This window comes from Pleurodeles waltl, chromosome 11 (genome assembly GCF_031143425.1).
Source record: "Pleurodeles waltl isolate 20211129_DDA chromosome 11, aPleWal1.hap1.20221129, whole genome shotgun sequence".
NCBI lineage: Eukaryota > Metazoa > Chordata > Amphibia > Caudata > Salamandridae > Pleurodeles > Pleurodeles waltl.
The window spans coordinates 924,707,440-924,723,200 of record NC_090450.1 but is presented as its reverse complement, the minus strand read 5'-3'; the positions used below and the strand labels follow the sequence as shown (position 1 = coordinate 924,723,200).

Sequence of the window (15,761 nt, the reverse complement as noted above, 5' to 3'; positions counted from 1 at the left end):
GGGCTGGGGTTGTTTTTAGGGGTGGGGTACTTTTTTTTTTATTTTGATGAGCAAATAACTTTAAGCAATTTTGTTACTTCAGTTTTGTAAATCAAGCTCTTGTCTTTCCTGGAGCAGAAAATTTCCCAAGCATAAACACGGGATACACGTCTTCAGATCAGAGTCTTTCAATGCAGTCTAGGATAGTTTTTTTTTTAGCCTTTTGAGTCCTGTTGACCCCCATTGAATCAATACTAGAAGCTGGGGATCCCCGTTTAAGCAGTTTCTACCATTTGAACCCCAGCACAACCAACAACGGTACAGTAACAAGGATACAACAAATAGTGAAATATCCTATTTAATTCACAATTTGAAAAATGGAAAAATAGAAATTTTAATTTTAATGGGAAGATTGGAGCTTTTCACAATTTGGTTTTATTTCTATAAAGTGAAGCAATATACTAGACTCTAGCATACCACTTTGGCCTTCATTATGACCTGACCGCCGGGCGGCCGCCAATGCGGCCGCACTCCTGCCGCAGTCATTTTGAGATCCCCGCCGGCCCAGCAGGGATCTCGGCCGCAACACAGGAGCCGGCTCCAAATGGAGCCGGCGGTGTTGCTGCTGTGCGACGGGTGCAGTTGCACCCGTCGCACTTTTCACTGTCTGCATAGCAGACAGTGAAAAGCTGCATGGGGCCCTGTGAGGGACTGGCATGGGCAGTGCAGGGGCCCCCAGGGGCCCCGTGACTCCCCGTACCGCCAGCCTTTAAAGGCTGGCGGTCGGGGACTCATAATCCCCTGGGCAGCCCTGCAAGCAGCGCTGCCCAGGCGGATTATCACCGCCGGGACAAATGTGGCGGGAAACCGTCGGCCCCGGTGGTGCGAACGCGGCGCAACCGCCGCGGTCATAATGACCTTGGAAGCACTGCCAGCCTGTTGGCGGTGCTTCCGTCACAACAGCCCTGGCGGTCCAAGACCGCCAGGGTTGTAATGACTGCCTTTGTCTTTTTTGCTCTTAATGCATGCTCTTGCTTTGTCATGCGTAACACTGCCTATGTGGAGACCACCAGTCATCCGTACTAGAATCTGTTTGCTGTACTTGCACTGCTCCAATTAATCAAGCTAAGGAATACCAACTTAATTTTTAGCCTCGGATTTCACATTCCTAAATATTTATAGAACATCTTCAAATACTCAATTTGAGATGCATATGCACTTTATTAATCTGCTAATATTATTTAAATTTCTAAACAGCCGTGGACCCCCTGAGTAGAAACTCTCATGCACATAACATGTATTTGTCGGATCACCTGGTTCCATGTAGACGTTTTTTAAGAACGTTACTTATCAGCCTAGGGGTTCAGTCCTGCAGACCTGCTGTTGTTGATTGCTTGAATCCAATAAATGTAGCCATTAACTTAGGCTTCGTTACGTTCTTGGTGCACTTTACAAAACGAGTGGAGGCCAAGTGTCGCTCTTACTTGCTGATGGATAGTCGTCGTAGTAACTTGGTTTTGAAACCTTTGTTTGAGAACAATGGGTTTGAAGGTCCGTGCTCATTGAGGTGTTGCAAACTCCCAAGTGTCCATGGACACCAGGTTAAGAACTATTGGTCTAGAAAACAAGACAGGCCAACCAACTCTCGTGCATTTTGCAGGTTTATCCTATGAATGCGTCTCCTATGCTGCTGCCCGCAGAAGGCAATGCACGAAGTCAGATTCCTGATTTTAGTTCCTACCACTCTTCACTATCTGAAAGAACAAGCAAGAAAGGAGATTGGAGCTGCTACGTGGGACGCTCAAGAGAGTGTCCAACTCTTACTTTTGCAGTCTTTATGAGCTGTGAAAGTGGTGCCTGTCAGTGGCTTGGAGGGAAGAGCTGCAGCATGCATCTTCAGGAGACCGTTCAACTATAGTGATGCAAATACAACCACATGACATTAAACTGCCCGGGGTCCTTTAATGGAAATAGGCTTTTGGTGTTTGTTTCCTCCATTAAGCCTGTTTCTGCTCGCATATTATGAGATTAGTGGACAGTGACCATGGAAAAGTATGATTTGTCTGGTATCAACCAGTTGCTTCGGCAGGAGATGTGAGACAGCAGCACACTGCTACTTGCTCCAAAGCCTTTATATTTACCATCATATTGTACCTTGTAGAAGCCCTCTTCTGCCGGTAATATCCAGCACAGTTTTCTTTTACCATACACCTACTAGCAGTTTTTACATTTATTCTAATTATTCCCAATCTTGCTAACTAGGAAGGAGAGGAATAAATTCTAAAAGCAATTTCCCAAGAGCACACAGTTTGGGCAAATCAGTCAGCCAGTGATTAAAAAACATGTTTCCTGTTTTCACAGGGTCAAACTAGTCCTCATCTGACTGGCAGTGATTCTGAGGGCAAGTCCAGTGGACTATGGGGGTCATTCCGACCCTGGCGGTCCATGACCGCCAGGGCCGGGGACCATGGAAGCACCGCCAACAGGCTGGCGGTGCTTCCTGGACTATTCTGACCGCGGCGGTAAAGCCGCGGTCAGAAAAGGGGAACCAGCGGTTTCCCGACGGTTTTCCCCTGGCCCAGGGAATCCTCCATGGCGGCGCTGCTTGCAGCGCCGCCATGGGGATTCCGACCCCCTTCCCGCCAGCCTGTTTCTGGCGGTTTTCACCGCCAGAACCAGGATGAAGGGAACGGGTGTCGTGGGGCCCCTGGGGGCCCCTGCACTGCCCATGCCACTGGCATGGGCAGTGCAGGGGCCCCCTCACAGGGCCCCATACAGATTTTCACTGTCTGCTTTGCAGACAGTGAAAATCGCGACGGGTGCCACTGCACCCGTCGCACCCCTGCAACTCCGCCGGCTCCATTCGGAGCCAGCTTCCTCGTTGCAGGGGCTTTCCCTCTGGGCCGGCGGGCGGCCTTTTGGCGGTCGCCCGCCGGCCCAGCGTGAAAGTTGGAATGGCCGCCGCGGTCTTTTGACCGCGGGGCGGTCATTCGGCGGTAACCGCATGGCGGGCGGCGACTGCCGCCCGCCGCGGTCAGAATGACCGCCTATGTTTTCTTGGGAAGTGTTATTGTGTTGTGTTCCCTGCACAGCTTCAGAATGTAACATGTTTTCGAAGCATATTAAGGTCAAGTAATTCTAAGATTACGTATGAAGTATCACGAGTAACCCACTGGACCACATCTAGTGCGTAGTCTTCCCACCAGGGACTTAATATTTACCAGTAGTCTTTAAGGGGCTTAAAATAATCTAATTCAATTTGTCTAACAAAGTTGTACATTTTTTAAACTTGTCTCTTAAAAGTGGCAATAGCAAAAAATCAAGGCCGCTGCTAGTCTCTCTGCTCAGCAGCCAACGTCTTTTAATGTCTTTGCATGCATAAAGAGTATCCATGCACACAGGAGCGGCTTGCGGCGTGTTGTGGTGGTGGGAAGATAAATTAGTTTTTAAAAAACAAACTGACCTGAATCACCGCTACCACCACCGCTCCTCTTGCCTTTGCTGCAGCTGCAGGCTCCCAGCTTGCCCTGCGGCCAATCTGAAAGCTGCTGTCATGCTGCTGGCAGCAAGACAGCAGCGTTCGGATTGGTCGGAGCGCCCACCCAGGGTGCTCCAAGGCAGAGTGTGAATCTCTGCCTGTGGTCTCCAATCCGGAAACGCAGTGCCGGTTTGGAGAGAGCCTAGTGCGCATGTGCGTTTGGCCGGCCCGAGGCCAAACATACATGCGCTATGAGAGGGAGTGCTTTGCACTCCCCCCCCCCCCCCTTCCCCCCCCAGTGCTCGTCACAGCCGGTGGCCCTGCCCCTTTTACAATAAAATGATAATAAACATAGTTTATTATCGTTTTATTGTAAAAGTTTGGCAGCTGCTGCTGCTGGCGGGGGGGGGGTCAGCACTTCTCCACCTTAGCAGAGGAGCCATGCCTGCATGCACACAAACACACAAAAGTGTTCTGGAACATTATAATGGAAAGCTGACTGCCCTTGAAACAAGATCTTAAATAATTGTGTTACAATCATTAGATATAGATATTGTTGCTTTAAAGGGGAGATACAGTTGTGATTTGAATTACAGGAAAGAAGTACTCTGCTCTGCAAATTGTATTACATCAATGTACATCTTGAAAGAAAGAGTGAGTGATCAACCCTTCATTGATCTTCCATCGAGTGAAACCAGGATTCACCAAATGGGTTCTCAGTGCCTCTTGAAGCTAGAATGAGCCTCTAATTCCCATATCAAACATAAGGTGTGCTGTCCATAGCTAGGCATTCAACCTAAATTTCACAATGGAAGAACAAAGGGCGACTGAGTATTGTCTTGACAATATTGTTGGAATTAAAGTTTAGTTCAGAGGAGGACAAGTGTTTTGCATGCAATCTGGGCATTTTTTTGAATATTTCTCTGCATACTGTTGGTTCTGTATTTGCCTGCTGCAGTGTGTCTCCTACTTCTATGTCGTGGCCCAAGTGGTGTGATATTGGAAACTGGTAATCTGATGACGTGTTGGGTGGGGCCTAATAAATAACCGATTGATCACAACTAGCTGTGTGATATCGAAATGGAGTTAGCAGAGGTCACAACACTGGTGAACGTGAGGAAACTAGGGTTCAAGTCAGTGATACGTTTGAGAAACCTAGGGTTATTGTATTTGAATGTTTATTTTCATCCCATGCCTTTTCACTACTTTTAATCTCTTTGGATACACAGCCTGAGTCCTTATAGTTATGATGAAGGCTGCCTGTCCAACAGCCAGGATCATATCCCACTGGCAGCTCTCCCTCTGCTAGCAACATCATCACCGCAGTATCATGAAGCCGTAGCTGCAGTCATCCACAGAGCGAACCAAGTCTACACAGACTTCCTAAAGTCACCGGAAGGTACATCTTTTGCCGGCCAGGTGAGTGTATGACATGCATTGAGGATGTGACTGTACTTCCTCTTCCTGATTCTCTTCCCTATTCCCCCAACCTACGCCTACATAGCTTTCTACTGTACCATGTCCTACTGTCCTGAATTAGTTACTTGTTATAAAATGCGACTTGGAGCGCTGATGAATAAATTACAAAGGCAAATGCATATTCTGTTCTGATGTTATAACTTAAAAAATAATTCTGAATATTTGCAGATCTCTGGGTGATTTTGAAAAGGTGACACTTGTCAGACAGCATTTGACCATTTATGGAGATATGTTGGGTGCTTGAAACAATGCAACTGAATGGATGTCAATAACCCATCTCCCTATGATACACTATTCATATGGATCCAAGTGCGCCAGAGCCACTGTCCAAGTTCACCCAGATGACATAAATACTCTACTTACCAGTATCCCAGGCTCTACCTTATCCCAGTTAAGATTCTTCCTTGAAGCTGCTGTTGGACTATTCAGGGGTTTGAGAAAATTCATCTGCATCACCCCATCCCCGATTGGCCTACACTTATTCACACTTAAAGCAAGTGTCTTCCAAATCTGTTGTTCAAAGTAACGTCCTATTTCTGAGCCCGATTTACAATGGTAAACTTACACTTTTCTGTAACTTTACAACTTTTGTCCTATTCACAAAGGTACTTTATGAGTAGTATCCTTACAAGTGCGGAGTCACTGCACTCGTAGTGGAAATTCCACACATAAAAAGAAAGAACTGTACTGTCATCTTTGTGACTAGGAATAAATCATAAACTTACACTTTGTGTAAGTTTTACCTTTGTGAGTCAGGCCTACAGTAGTCAGTGTCAACCTTTGATAGGCTTAATTAAAGGATAGTACTGACGGGTCTGCATCTCAGTCATACTAACCGCTGCATTGGTGTCTTAATAGGCAGGGATGGGGTCAGACAAAAACTTATAGAAAAAGACCCATCAGCAGGGATCAAAACCCATTCGTAACCCAGAGGCATTGCGGTTTGCAATCACTTAGCGTCTGGATGACATTGCAGCCTTCGTTGAAGAGCGGCATGAAGAATGGAAATAAAAAGAGTACACTGCCCCCTCCCTCTCCCAGCCAACTCCCAGGTGATGGACTGCAGGTCTGTCAGATAGCTATGTCCAGAAGTTATTTCTTCCCCTCTGTTTCAGCACTCAGGCCACTCTGCACCTGCAGAGTGCCTACCAGCCAGGTTGCCTGCCCTCCATATAGGATACCTTGGGTCAGTGCTTCAAATAGTTTATTACTCATTGAGCTACAAGGCCTGTAACCCACAGCAGAAGGATAAATATCTAGCTGCTGAGCAGCGAAGAAAGAGGAAGGGAATGGCTTACACTGGACTTCTGTTGTGGACTGGAACAATTTAATTGACTGTTTTTGCTGGCCAGCTAATTGTGAGAAATATAGGGCCTGATTACGAATTTGGCAGTCGGACGAGCCGACCGCCAAACTCGCGAGAAGGACGCCACTGTCATACTGGTGGCGTCCCCCCCAAGCGTATTACAATTTTCCTGCTGGGCTACCCAGCGGGAACATTGTATTACGTGTTCCCACCGGGCTGACGGGTGTGACAAGTGCTACAATATTAGTCTTGGCTCCCTTAAGGGAGCTGAGGCCAATACCGTGGCACACCAGCATCATTGGAATGAGTACTGTCTCCAAAGCAGACAGGGCGCTTTATGATGGTGCTGGGCATGGGGGGCCCAGCACAGCCCTTGCCATGGGCATGGACTGTGCAGGCCCCCCCTGTGGCCCCGGCACTGGTTTTCCTCCAGCCTTTCCATGGTGGGGTGACCACCATGGAAAGGCTGCCAGAAAGCCCACCATGGAAAGGCTGCCAGAAAGCTGAATTGTAATCAGCCAGGCGACACTGCATTGCGCGCCACCGTGGCTGAGTACATCTCAAACCACCATCAGCCTGTCAGGAACCATGTTCCTGGTGGTGACGGCAGTCTTTTGGCGGGTCCGCCTCCCACTTTTGTAATGTGCCAGTCGGACCACCTGGAGTGCGGCGGTCCGACCATGACCGCAAGTGTGGCAGTGCTCAGATCGCCACGTTCATAATGAGGCCCTTGGTTTAATTGTTGTTGCTGTTGGCTGGCTGCTGAGCAAATAAAGGGGAAGATTAATGAATCATTTCCTAATCTGCTGTGACTTTCCAGTTAGATCATTCTCTATGATCTGTATTACATGCATGTTATTATATTTGTGTTACACAGTAGCAAATAGTAGTTTTGGGCCAACATGTCTTTTGCTATATTGTACATTCAACATGTATGGACAAACGTGTAGGCCTGCTAATACAAATAATTAAGTTTGTCAACTAACTAACAGAACTAAGCCGAATCATTAGAGCATGTATGTAGGCATTTCTTTCAGAAAAGAAGAGTGCCAATGATAAATAGTGCCAATGATTTTATGTGCCTTTTAAGGTAGCATACATTAAAATGGGACTTAGTGAAATGTGGCTATATTTCTCCTGGCCATGGGAAGCTGGACAGTTAAATAACCAACCAATAAATATGTCTCCATAATAATATATTAAATTGAGGCTGTTTTTTTTTCAAAATGTGAAACATATTTAATCTGTACTAAGAAGCCTATAGATATATGTGCATGCTCTAAAATTATTTGCTAGTCCAAATGTCAGCACACTGAAGATGTTGCTGTCTATACTTTTTTCTCTTCTACAAATACTCTGAAAGTGGTACCAAAGTGCCCTTGAAACCCATGCCCATTTAATTGCATAGCACTGACTGCAGAATGGTTGTTCCCATGTCATGTGAAATTGAACTTGAGTGTCCAGGGTAGTTCTAGGACAGACGGATCTTTGCTAAATATTTAGCATAGCCCCATAGGATACATTTACCATCAATCTAAATTGAACCACCTGTATCATGGGGCGATATCCAGAAAACCCGACATTTATTTACCCTACTGGACCTTCTTTGGACACCACTGAAATATAGGATTACACAAATCTTAAATAAACGCCTTAAGTCAGGGATCAGTTGATTTCATAGAGTTGAAGGTCTTCAGCTTTGCGCAGGCCCAAATTTACTTTGCCTCTATCCCCAGCACATTATTTTAATAATATTTAAATGCTGGAAATATAATGGAGTATTATGCAGATTTTATTTTTTGGAGGACAAATGAAAAGTTTTTAGATTGGGGTGAGGAAAAGAATGGAAGAGAGGATATGTGAGGGGGCAGTATTTAAAATGTTTTTTTTAATGCTGATGAAGTTTACTCTCTCAAGATTTATATTTGAGTAAACCATTTATGTTCACCCTAATGTCTTAGCATTACTTTTGTGTTGAATATTTATATAAAATAGATTTTTTCCAGATATCCTATACTTTTTTATTCCTAATATTTATTTATACTTAGTTGATGTAGTAAGTGAGAATAAATTGTTTTCGGGCTTCTTGTCTATGGGTAGAGTCTCAATGTTTTCATAAAAATATATATACTTCATGTAGATTAATTGATACAATATTATCAGTTTTCTGACTTTTTAGGAGTTTCTCAAAAATCCTAGATGCTACACATTGCACTGTATTAAAATTGGTGCTTTCTTTGCGCAGATCCCATTCAGTCAGAACACTTGCTATAGCTGGACAATATACCAGGTTAATCTGCAAATGCACCTTAATCTAAATCAGAATGCAAGATTTTTGAGTGTTAGTTTCCCAAAGCAAGGGCTGTGTGGGAACTCCCTACACTCCATATGGGCAGCTCCATGCCCCTCCTGTGGAAATACCCATGATCCCACCTCTAATCCTAAACATACTTCAACGAAAAATTCCCCATGCTTAATGGTTTTACAGAGTTTTATCTGCAGGTAAAAATATCTGCAAATACTCAGAATCAGGTGGTGTGGAACTGGATTTTTTGTGCATTTTTAGCGTTTGGCAAAAACTTGAAATGTGGTTATTATACATCTGACTAGATGTGCAGTAAATTGAGGTGACATTGGTTTACTGATGTTGTACCAATTTATTATTTATTTTAGTACGGTTAGTTTTTAGCGTGTACCCCGCCTCGAAATGCCACGGAATTGCATGTTGTCACAAACTGGTTACAATTCCATGTGGCATGGCTACTAAATTTAGTATATCAAATGTCATTGGTTGATCATTAGCAGTAGAGACATACATTCATAGAAAACCAGAACAACATACATTGTAGGAGTCGAGCGGCAGATCAGCAGATTCTGTTGATCTATTCACCCCCTATATTGATGATAAAATGGCTGATTCCCTTGTGTGAGCAGCACAGGATGCAGAAAGATTGATGGAGAAAAAGGTGGCCGTAAGTTCTTTACCGAATGTTAAGAGCATGACGGCTATGGTCACATGAGGCGTAGGGGCGAGATTGTTTTTAAATGGTAGGGCAAACGAAGAGGAGGCTTGCTTCTGTATTTTTGATTCCCATGATTTGATGGTCTCTAGAATTAGCATGTTTGAACTCAGGGTGGCGCTGGCTCGACCATGAAAGGTCACTGACTCAGTGTTTCGGGGAAACACAGTCATTTGAAGCCTGAAATAGTAGTGCCATCAGTAGTCACGCCACCGTGAATCACCCACTTTTCATCGTTCTACATTGCAAAGTGATTCAAAAAGCAATCTTCAACCAGAGATTGAGATCTTGAAGTTTCCTTCCAGTTTGATACAGAGTCTTCTTTAGTTGTCATTTTCGTTCCAACCTTTTATCAGTTGTCTGGTGCATTCTCCAGAATAGAAAAACACAGAGATGTTATTACTCAAGTCAAGACTTGACTTGATCATTTAAAAAAAATTGCCATGTGCTACCTGAATTACAGACCATTTCTCTGACATTAACATAGTAAATATACAATATGTCCTGGGAAAAGTGGCTTAGCATTTTACATGCAAACATGTTGTGATGTGTTTGTTACAATTCAGTTTCCTATATTGCTTTTGCATGGTGCAGCCATTTTATAAAGCACACTTGGGTGTTTCCCTGTAAACAATACCTCTTTCTTCCCTTTTCACCTACTGTGCTAGTTTGATTAACATATACTCATTCCCAGCTGTTACTGTGCGGAAGGGTTGCTAATAAAGGGGCAGAAGTCTACCTCCCTCCTCTATCCCCCACTTAATGTGCTTGCATCTGGTGCAGCTGTGCTGTCGACTAGCGCATAATGATGTGCAATTGAAATGTTGAGCCTTTTTACAGCTTTGAGGGATCTGACAGTGGCTCAAGTAGTCCCAAGGCTGTTTGGATCAGGGACAGCCCATAAACACATGTCATCACTTTGTAGTGTTTCTAGCCTAAGTCAGTAAAATTTATTGCAGTCCAGGCTGGAAAGCGTTATTGTCAGAACCCCTACTCCTGCTTACTTTAATGAAGTTCCTCCTGTTACCTTCTGTTTCCCAGTTTTCTCTCTGATGTTTCTCTACAGTTTACCTCTCATTTATCCACCACCCACTCTTTACATCTGTCAAAGGCTACAAATCCACCCAGCTATCCATCCATCTGGCCATCCACCTCTTTGTATCTACCTATCTCTGTCCAGCTCTTGTTAGCTAGGAATCAGTATTCTAAATGTACTGATCTCCTGTCTCACTCCCTTCCTCTCCCATTTTTAGTTTGTTTTTTCATTTCTTGCCAGAGAAGTCTCTATCTCTCCCTCACTATCTTTTGCTTTACTTCGCATCCACTCAGGCCTTTGGGTCACCAAAACTCTTTGAGTAGTGAAAGGGACATGGTGCACCCTTATCCCCAGCATCACTTACAGCCTCTCAACAGCCCCTGTTTGGTGCGGAGTGGTTAGGGAGAGCCAAGGAAAGAATATAAATTGAACAGTACTTTTGCAGCCTGATGTATGCAAAGACTAATCTCAGAAAGTGGTTAAAAATTGTGGACTGAGATTTTGCTACCAGTCTTTAATTTTAGGATGCCACCTACTTAATAATTGGGTGCATCACAAAATCTGTAGTCACAGGAGGTTGCAGAACGAGTTGTATAATGAATGCTTATTAGACCGGTCACTGTCTGCCACCACCTGTGATTGACTGCAAACAGGGAGACTGGCATGAAAGAAACAGCATACCACTTACCACCAGTGTTTGCAACCCTGAACTGGAAACTTTTTTTTAAAGCATCCCATGTTCTGTAAAGGAACAGGTGCTGCTTTAAAGGAAATCCCATTTGGGAAGACATCAGGGTTTTAGGGAGAGGTCCTCTGGACCACCACCCGCTCTCCCCAAGAGTGCCCGACACCATTATCAATGGGGAAGCTGTTCAACGGGGACAGATTCCCCTTTGCAAATGAATACCACCTCCTTTGAGGAGCTGGTAATTTTTCTGTGTTGTCACAAACCATTGATACATATTTCCTCAATCCTCTGTTCTCGATTTCTTGTCTGTCTAGCACTCGTTCTTGTTTCTCTGTCTTGTGTTCTTCTTCTTTCCTCTTCCTTTCCTTTTTTCTGGTCTATTACATCTAAATGTCTTTCTATATCTACTGATCTCTGTCTCTCTCACCTCTCTCCCTTTCATATCCCTTTCCTTACTCTTTGGGCCATATTTATACTTTTTGACGCACAACTGCGCCAAAAACAAAATTACTTACCTGAACTTACCTTAAGTTCCCTGGGGTGGATCCCTCCATCCTTGGATGTCCTCCTGGGGTGGGCAAGGGTGGCAGGGGGTGTCCCTGGGGGCATGGGAGGGCACCTCTGGGCTCCTTCCGAGCCCAGAGGTCCCTTAACGCCTGCCCTGACCAGGTGCTAAAAAATTACGCAAAAGCAGCTGGACGTCATTTTTTTTGACCCGCCCACACCCGTGCGCCATTTTTGCACGGGAGTTTAAATAAGGCGCACATGCCTTGGAGTCATTTTTTAGACGGGAACGCCTACCTTGCATATCATTAACGCAAGGTAGGTGTCCACGCTAAAAAAATTACGTTAACTTCAAGATCTTTGGCGCTAGACGGGTCTAACGCCAAAGTATAAATATGGAGTTAGCTTTGCGTCGGATTTGCGTAAAAAAAAACGACGCAATTCCTGCGCAAACAGAGTATAAATATGCCCCTTTGTTTCTTTGCCGAGCGGGCTCCAAGGCCCATCTGGGAGACTACTGGAGGCACTACTCATGCATCAGATTAGAGACCACTATGGCAGGTTCTAATAGACACATGCTCAAGGATCACATACTCCTTCGTAGAGGAATTTGGGATCCAGACTATTCATAGATTCCACTGGATTCCTGTTGCATGCCAAATGAGATACCATGCTCTGATTATGATTCACAATAATATCATATTGGTATAGATCACTGGACATAATGGGTACCTAGGCTTCAAAAGAGGTCTCACTACTAGAATTGGTTGAAAGCCTGTAAGTTTAAAAGGAACAGCTTAGCAGGAAAGGCCCTCTTCTTGGTGCTGAGGAAGGTCACATGTTCAGAGAGATTTAGGTAGATCTTGAAATCCTATATTTCTGTTAAAGGATACGTGCTGGCGCCTGGATTACCCCATGTTTGTTACAGCCTATACGTTTTTGACTCGACTGAAATAGAAGTGATCACTAAGTGAACTCAAGGGTATAGAAGGGGGATTTGAGGCCTAGCAAAGTAGCCAAAAGTAGCACCTCAGTTGTAACCACCAGCACCGGAATAATCCAACTTAACCTAGAATTGTATTCCTTGATTTTGCTCAAACATATCAATACTAAATCAAGGAATTGCTTCAGGATTAATAATAATAAATGTTTAAATGCTAATAATATGAAAGTGATAAAGTATTTTCAAAATCTCTCTATATTGCTCCCTCATCCCTCTTTCACTCTTGTTTACTTTCTCCTTGCATAGCATTCAGACTTTCCTGGTTGCGCTCTATGTATCTCATTCTTCCTGCTTATCTAGCTCTGAATCTCATGCTTTCTTTCCCACTACTTTTGCCCCTTGTCCCCCTTTGTTCTGCAGCCAAACTCTCAAACTTAGACTTGGTTTGTCCTTCACACGTCACATGGATTTACATCTAACCTACTTATGCCAGACTATAATGATGTGATGCCTAGAATCACTGTGAACAAAAGGAAGAAGAAACCAAGAGACCACCTGAAGGCCATGATTAAACCCATATCTGGTTCGAAACTGTCCAACATTCAATAAACATACCACCTAATTTTGTCAATTTCAATAAGCAGTGTATTGGAGGACAGGAGGTTTTATGTTGTTGAGTCCAGCAAGTGCTTGCTCTATTGTCTTGTGTAGTACAAACATGTATCCACTCGCATGTAAACTTTCTTTTAGGTTTGTCTGATTGGTGACTGTGTCGGAGGGATCCTGGGCTTTGATGCTTTGTGCTACAGCAATCAAACAGTCTCCGAAAGTCAAAACAGCAGTCGAAGAGGAAGTATTGTGAGTGTTCAGGTAATAAACAATGCCCTTGGTTTCATGCTTATTTTTAAGTCAGTTTGATGAAGGTTTCATTGTCCATTAATACAGCTGCTACCAAATCAAATGCTGTTTTTGTGCTTTTGTCAGACTCTGGCCCCGCTAGGAACTTCGTTCTGTGGTGCATGCTCCATAAACTATTGAGATCCCTCCCTTACTTACTCGTTTGATCTGTTTCTCTGTCTTACTACCCCAATCTCAACCAGAAAAGTGTTGCCCCTTCTTTTGAGATTGCCAGTGGTGCTTCATACCACTACATGCAATTCCTGAAACCCTATAGGAGCCCCAGGCTCCTCACTGAGCTCATTGGTGATGGTTTTAATTTCATTTGTGGTATTCAAGGGCCTTCAGTTTCAATTTAAACTGCAGAAGGTGAGGCCGTATTCCTTATTCCTCAGAGAAGATTCTACATACCTGTATTCTAGTGTTTAATTTCACTCTGGTCCATTTTGATAGATAGGTTGATATATTGTTCCACATATTCTTTATTTAAAGGCCCATTCCTGATTAAGTTTATAATGTTTTTCTTGTTCCACTCACTCTTCCTTCTCTTTGAGAATCGGTACTGTTCCTACACCAGCCTCTCCTCCTTCTGTATTCATCTAGGGTAATCAGTTCTGACTTTTTAAAAATCCTTTACCCATCAAGTCTTTCCAGAAATGGTGTGAAATTATTGCGCACGCACAGAGAAATGTCCTTCACTGACCGTTATTACTGTATATGATAGTCTAAAAACTGACTTCAACAGTTTCTCATCTAACACTGCTATTTTGGATTCAAATCTTCTTGGAAGGCTTGAATTTCTTTACTACTTTGAAAAAAAGCCCTTTGCCCCTAATGCGCCAGTCTGTTTGTTCTCACTCATCGCACCAAATTTCTCTATTTCAGTTTTTAATTATGGCAAGAAAACGATAAGCTGCCATAATTTGGCCATCATTTATCGACTCTCAATCCTCCTAAGAACTCTACTCTCCTTCACTTGCTTCACCCACCCATCACCTTTCTTACTGCCTCTATGTCAGTCTGTTGTTAGCCACCAATTCCCTCCTTAATACTTGACTCTTTTCCTGCCACTAAGGCGATTAACCCCTAGGAACACTGCACCTTATCCTTTGACTTCTTTTCACCTCACATGCATATTTTCCAACTGAACCTGCAAGACTCACCCTCTTTATCCATAGTTGTCTACTCTCACCTTCCATAATCAGTGTTTCTCTCACCTGCAGCTCCTTTTCTGCTTCGTCTCATCCTCCACCACATATCCCTCTTCAGTTGTTCTCTCTTTTCCTATACCCTAAGAAGTTCCGTCCTACCTTTTTAAGCTTCTCTTGTGATGTCCTTTCCTTTTTACCTCTGACACTTTCGCCTGACTGTGCTCTAACTGCTACTCCTTTACCTGTCTGCCCCCGGCCTCAACTTTCCAACTCCATTAGATTTATACATATATCTTCTGTTTCCCTGTCTGTGCATTGGCTACTTCAGACTCACCCTCTAAGCTACCTCGATTTCTCTCATGAGCAGGAACAGCACTAACATCAGTGAGTATCCGACACTTCCAAATTCACTTCTTCAGTCTGAGCTTCTTGTATATATACTAACTGGGCCCTATGTGGAACCTCACCTGTGACACTCACAGCATTCCCTATCCTGTTATAAAGGTCAGGTCAGGTTTCATTACTTCACTACTTCACTACTCTGTTGATTGCAACGACAAGCTCCACTACCTTTGGATAGCTTTCACAAAACTTTTGTCTTGTATTTATTATTAATTAATTTGTTTCTACATTGCTTAACCTTAATATGTTTTTGCACTCCAAAGGTATCTGCCTTTGTCACCCTCACACATACCTCATTGATGCATGTAAGATCGTGAGTTTTACCTTTGCATCCTTGTCCGTATGCTAGGCAAACTGGTCTCAGGAGTAGCTAGGGACCCTCTTCTTCACCGAATAAGTGTCTCTTTCCAAGAAAAACATTTGTGAACTCCGTGATGACTACAACTCTCTAAAACTCTATTTGAACTTTGTCTCTGAACATAGATCTCTTTGTATGACTCCCCTTCAAAAAACGTTGTCCACAACAATTATGCTTGAATCTATATTTACACCGTCCACTTAACTGGCCATTTCCTCACTTTGGTGTAAAACACAAAGCAGAGGTTTCTGAGACAATTGTCAACCTTGACCTCTTAGTCTTGACTGAACATGGCACAGTGCAACCTCTAAATATTATTTTGGCCAACTACTTCCCAGTCATTTCCTTATTATTCATTACAGCCTTAAGGGCATGTATTTTAGAGGTGTTGCAGTTCTCCTCAAGAATTTTATTCTACCAGTAGCTACACAGTAACAGCTACTTATCATTCTAGTGTTTGCATTCTAGAAGTCAAAACAAATGTGATCTTCCACCTTTCTTGTCCTAGCTCATCATTTAT

At 43.7% G+C, this 15,761-nt stretch overlaps 1 protein-coding gene across 8 annotated transcripts in view; it reads left to right on the top strand.

The window, feature by feature from the left end:
- The window catches only part of PITPNM2 (phosphatidylinositol transfer protein membrane associated 2), an 832,934-nt gene that overhangs the window by 611,999 nt on the left and 205,174 nt on the right, over nucleotides 1–15,761 (top strand). For all 8 annotated transcript variants that reach the window (XM_069214977.1, XM_069214974.1, XM_069214975.1 and 5 more), the window contains 2 exons: nucleotides 4,687–4,876; nucleotides 13,184–13,303. In XM_069214977.1, coding sequence (XP_069071078.1) covers nucleotides 4,687–4,876; nucleotides 13,184–13,303 — 310 coding nt within the window. The remainder of the gene's footprint in view (nucleotides 1–4,686; nucleotides 4,877–13,183; nucleotides 13,304–15,761) is intronic.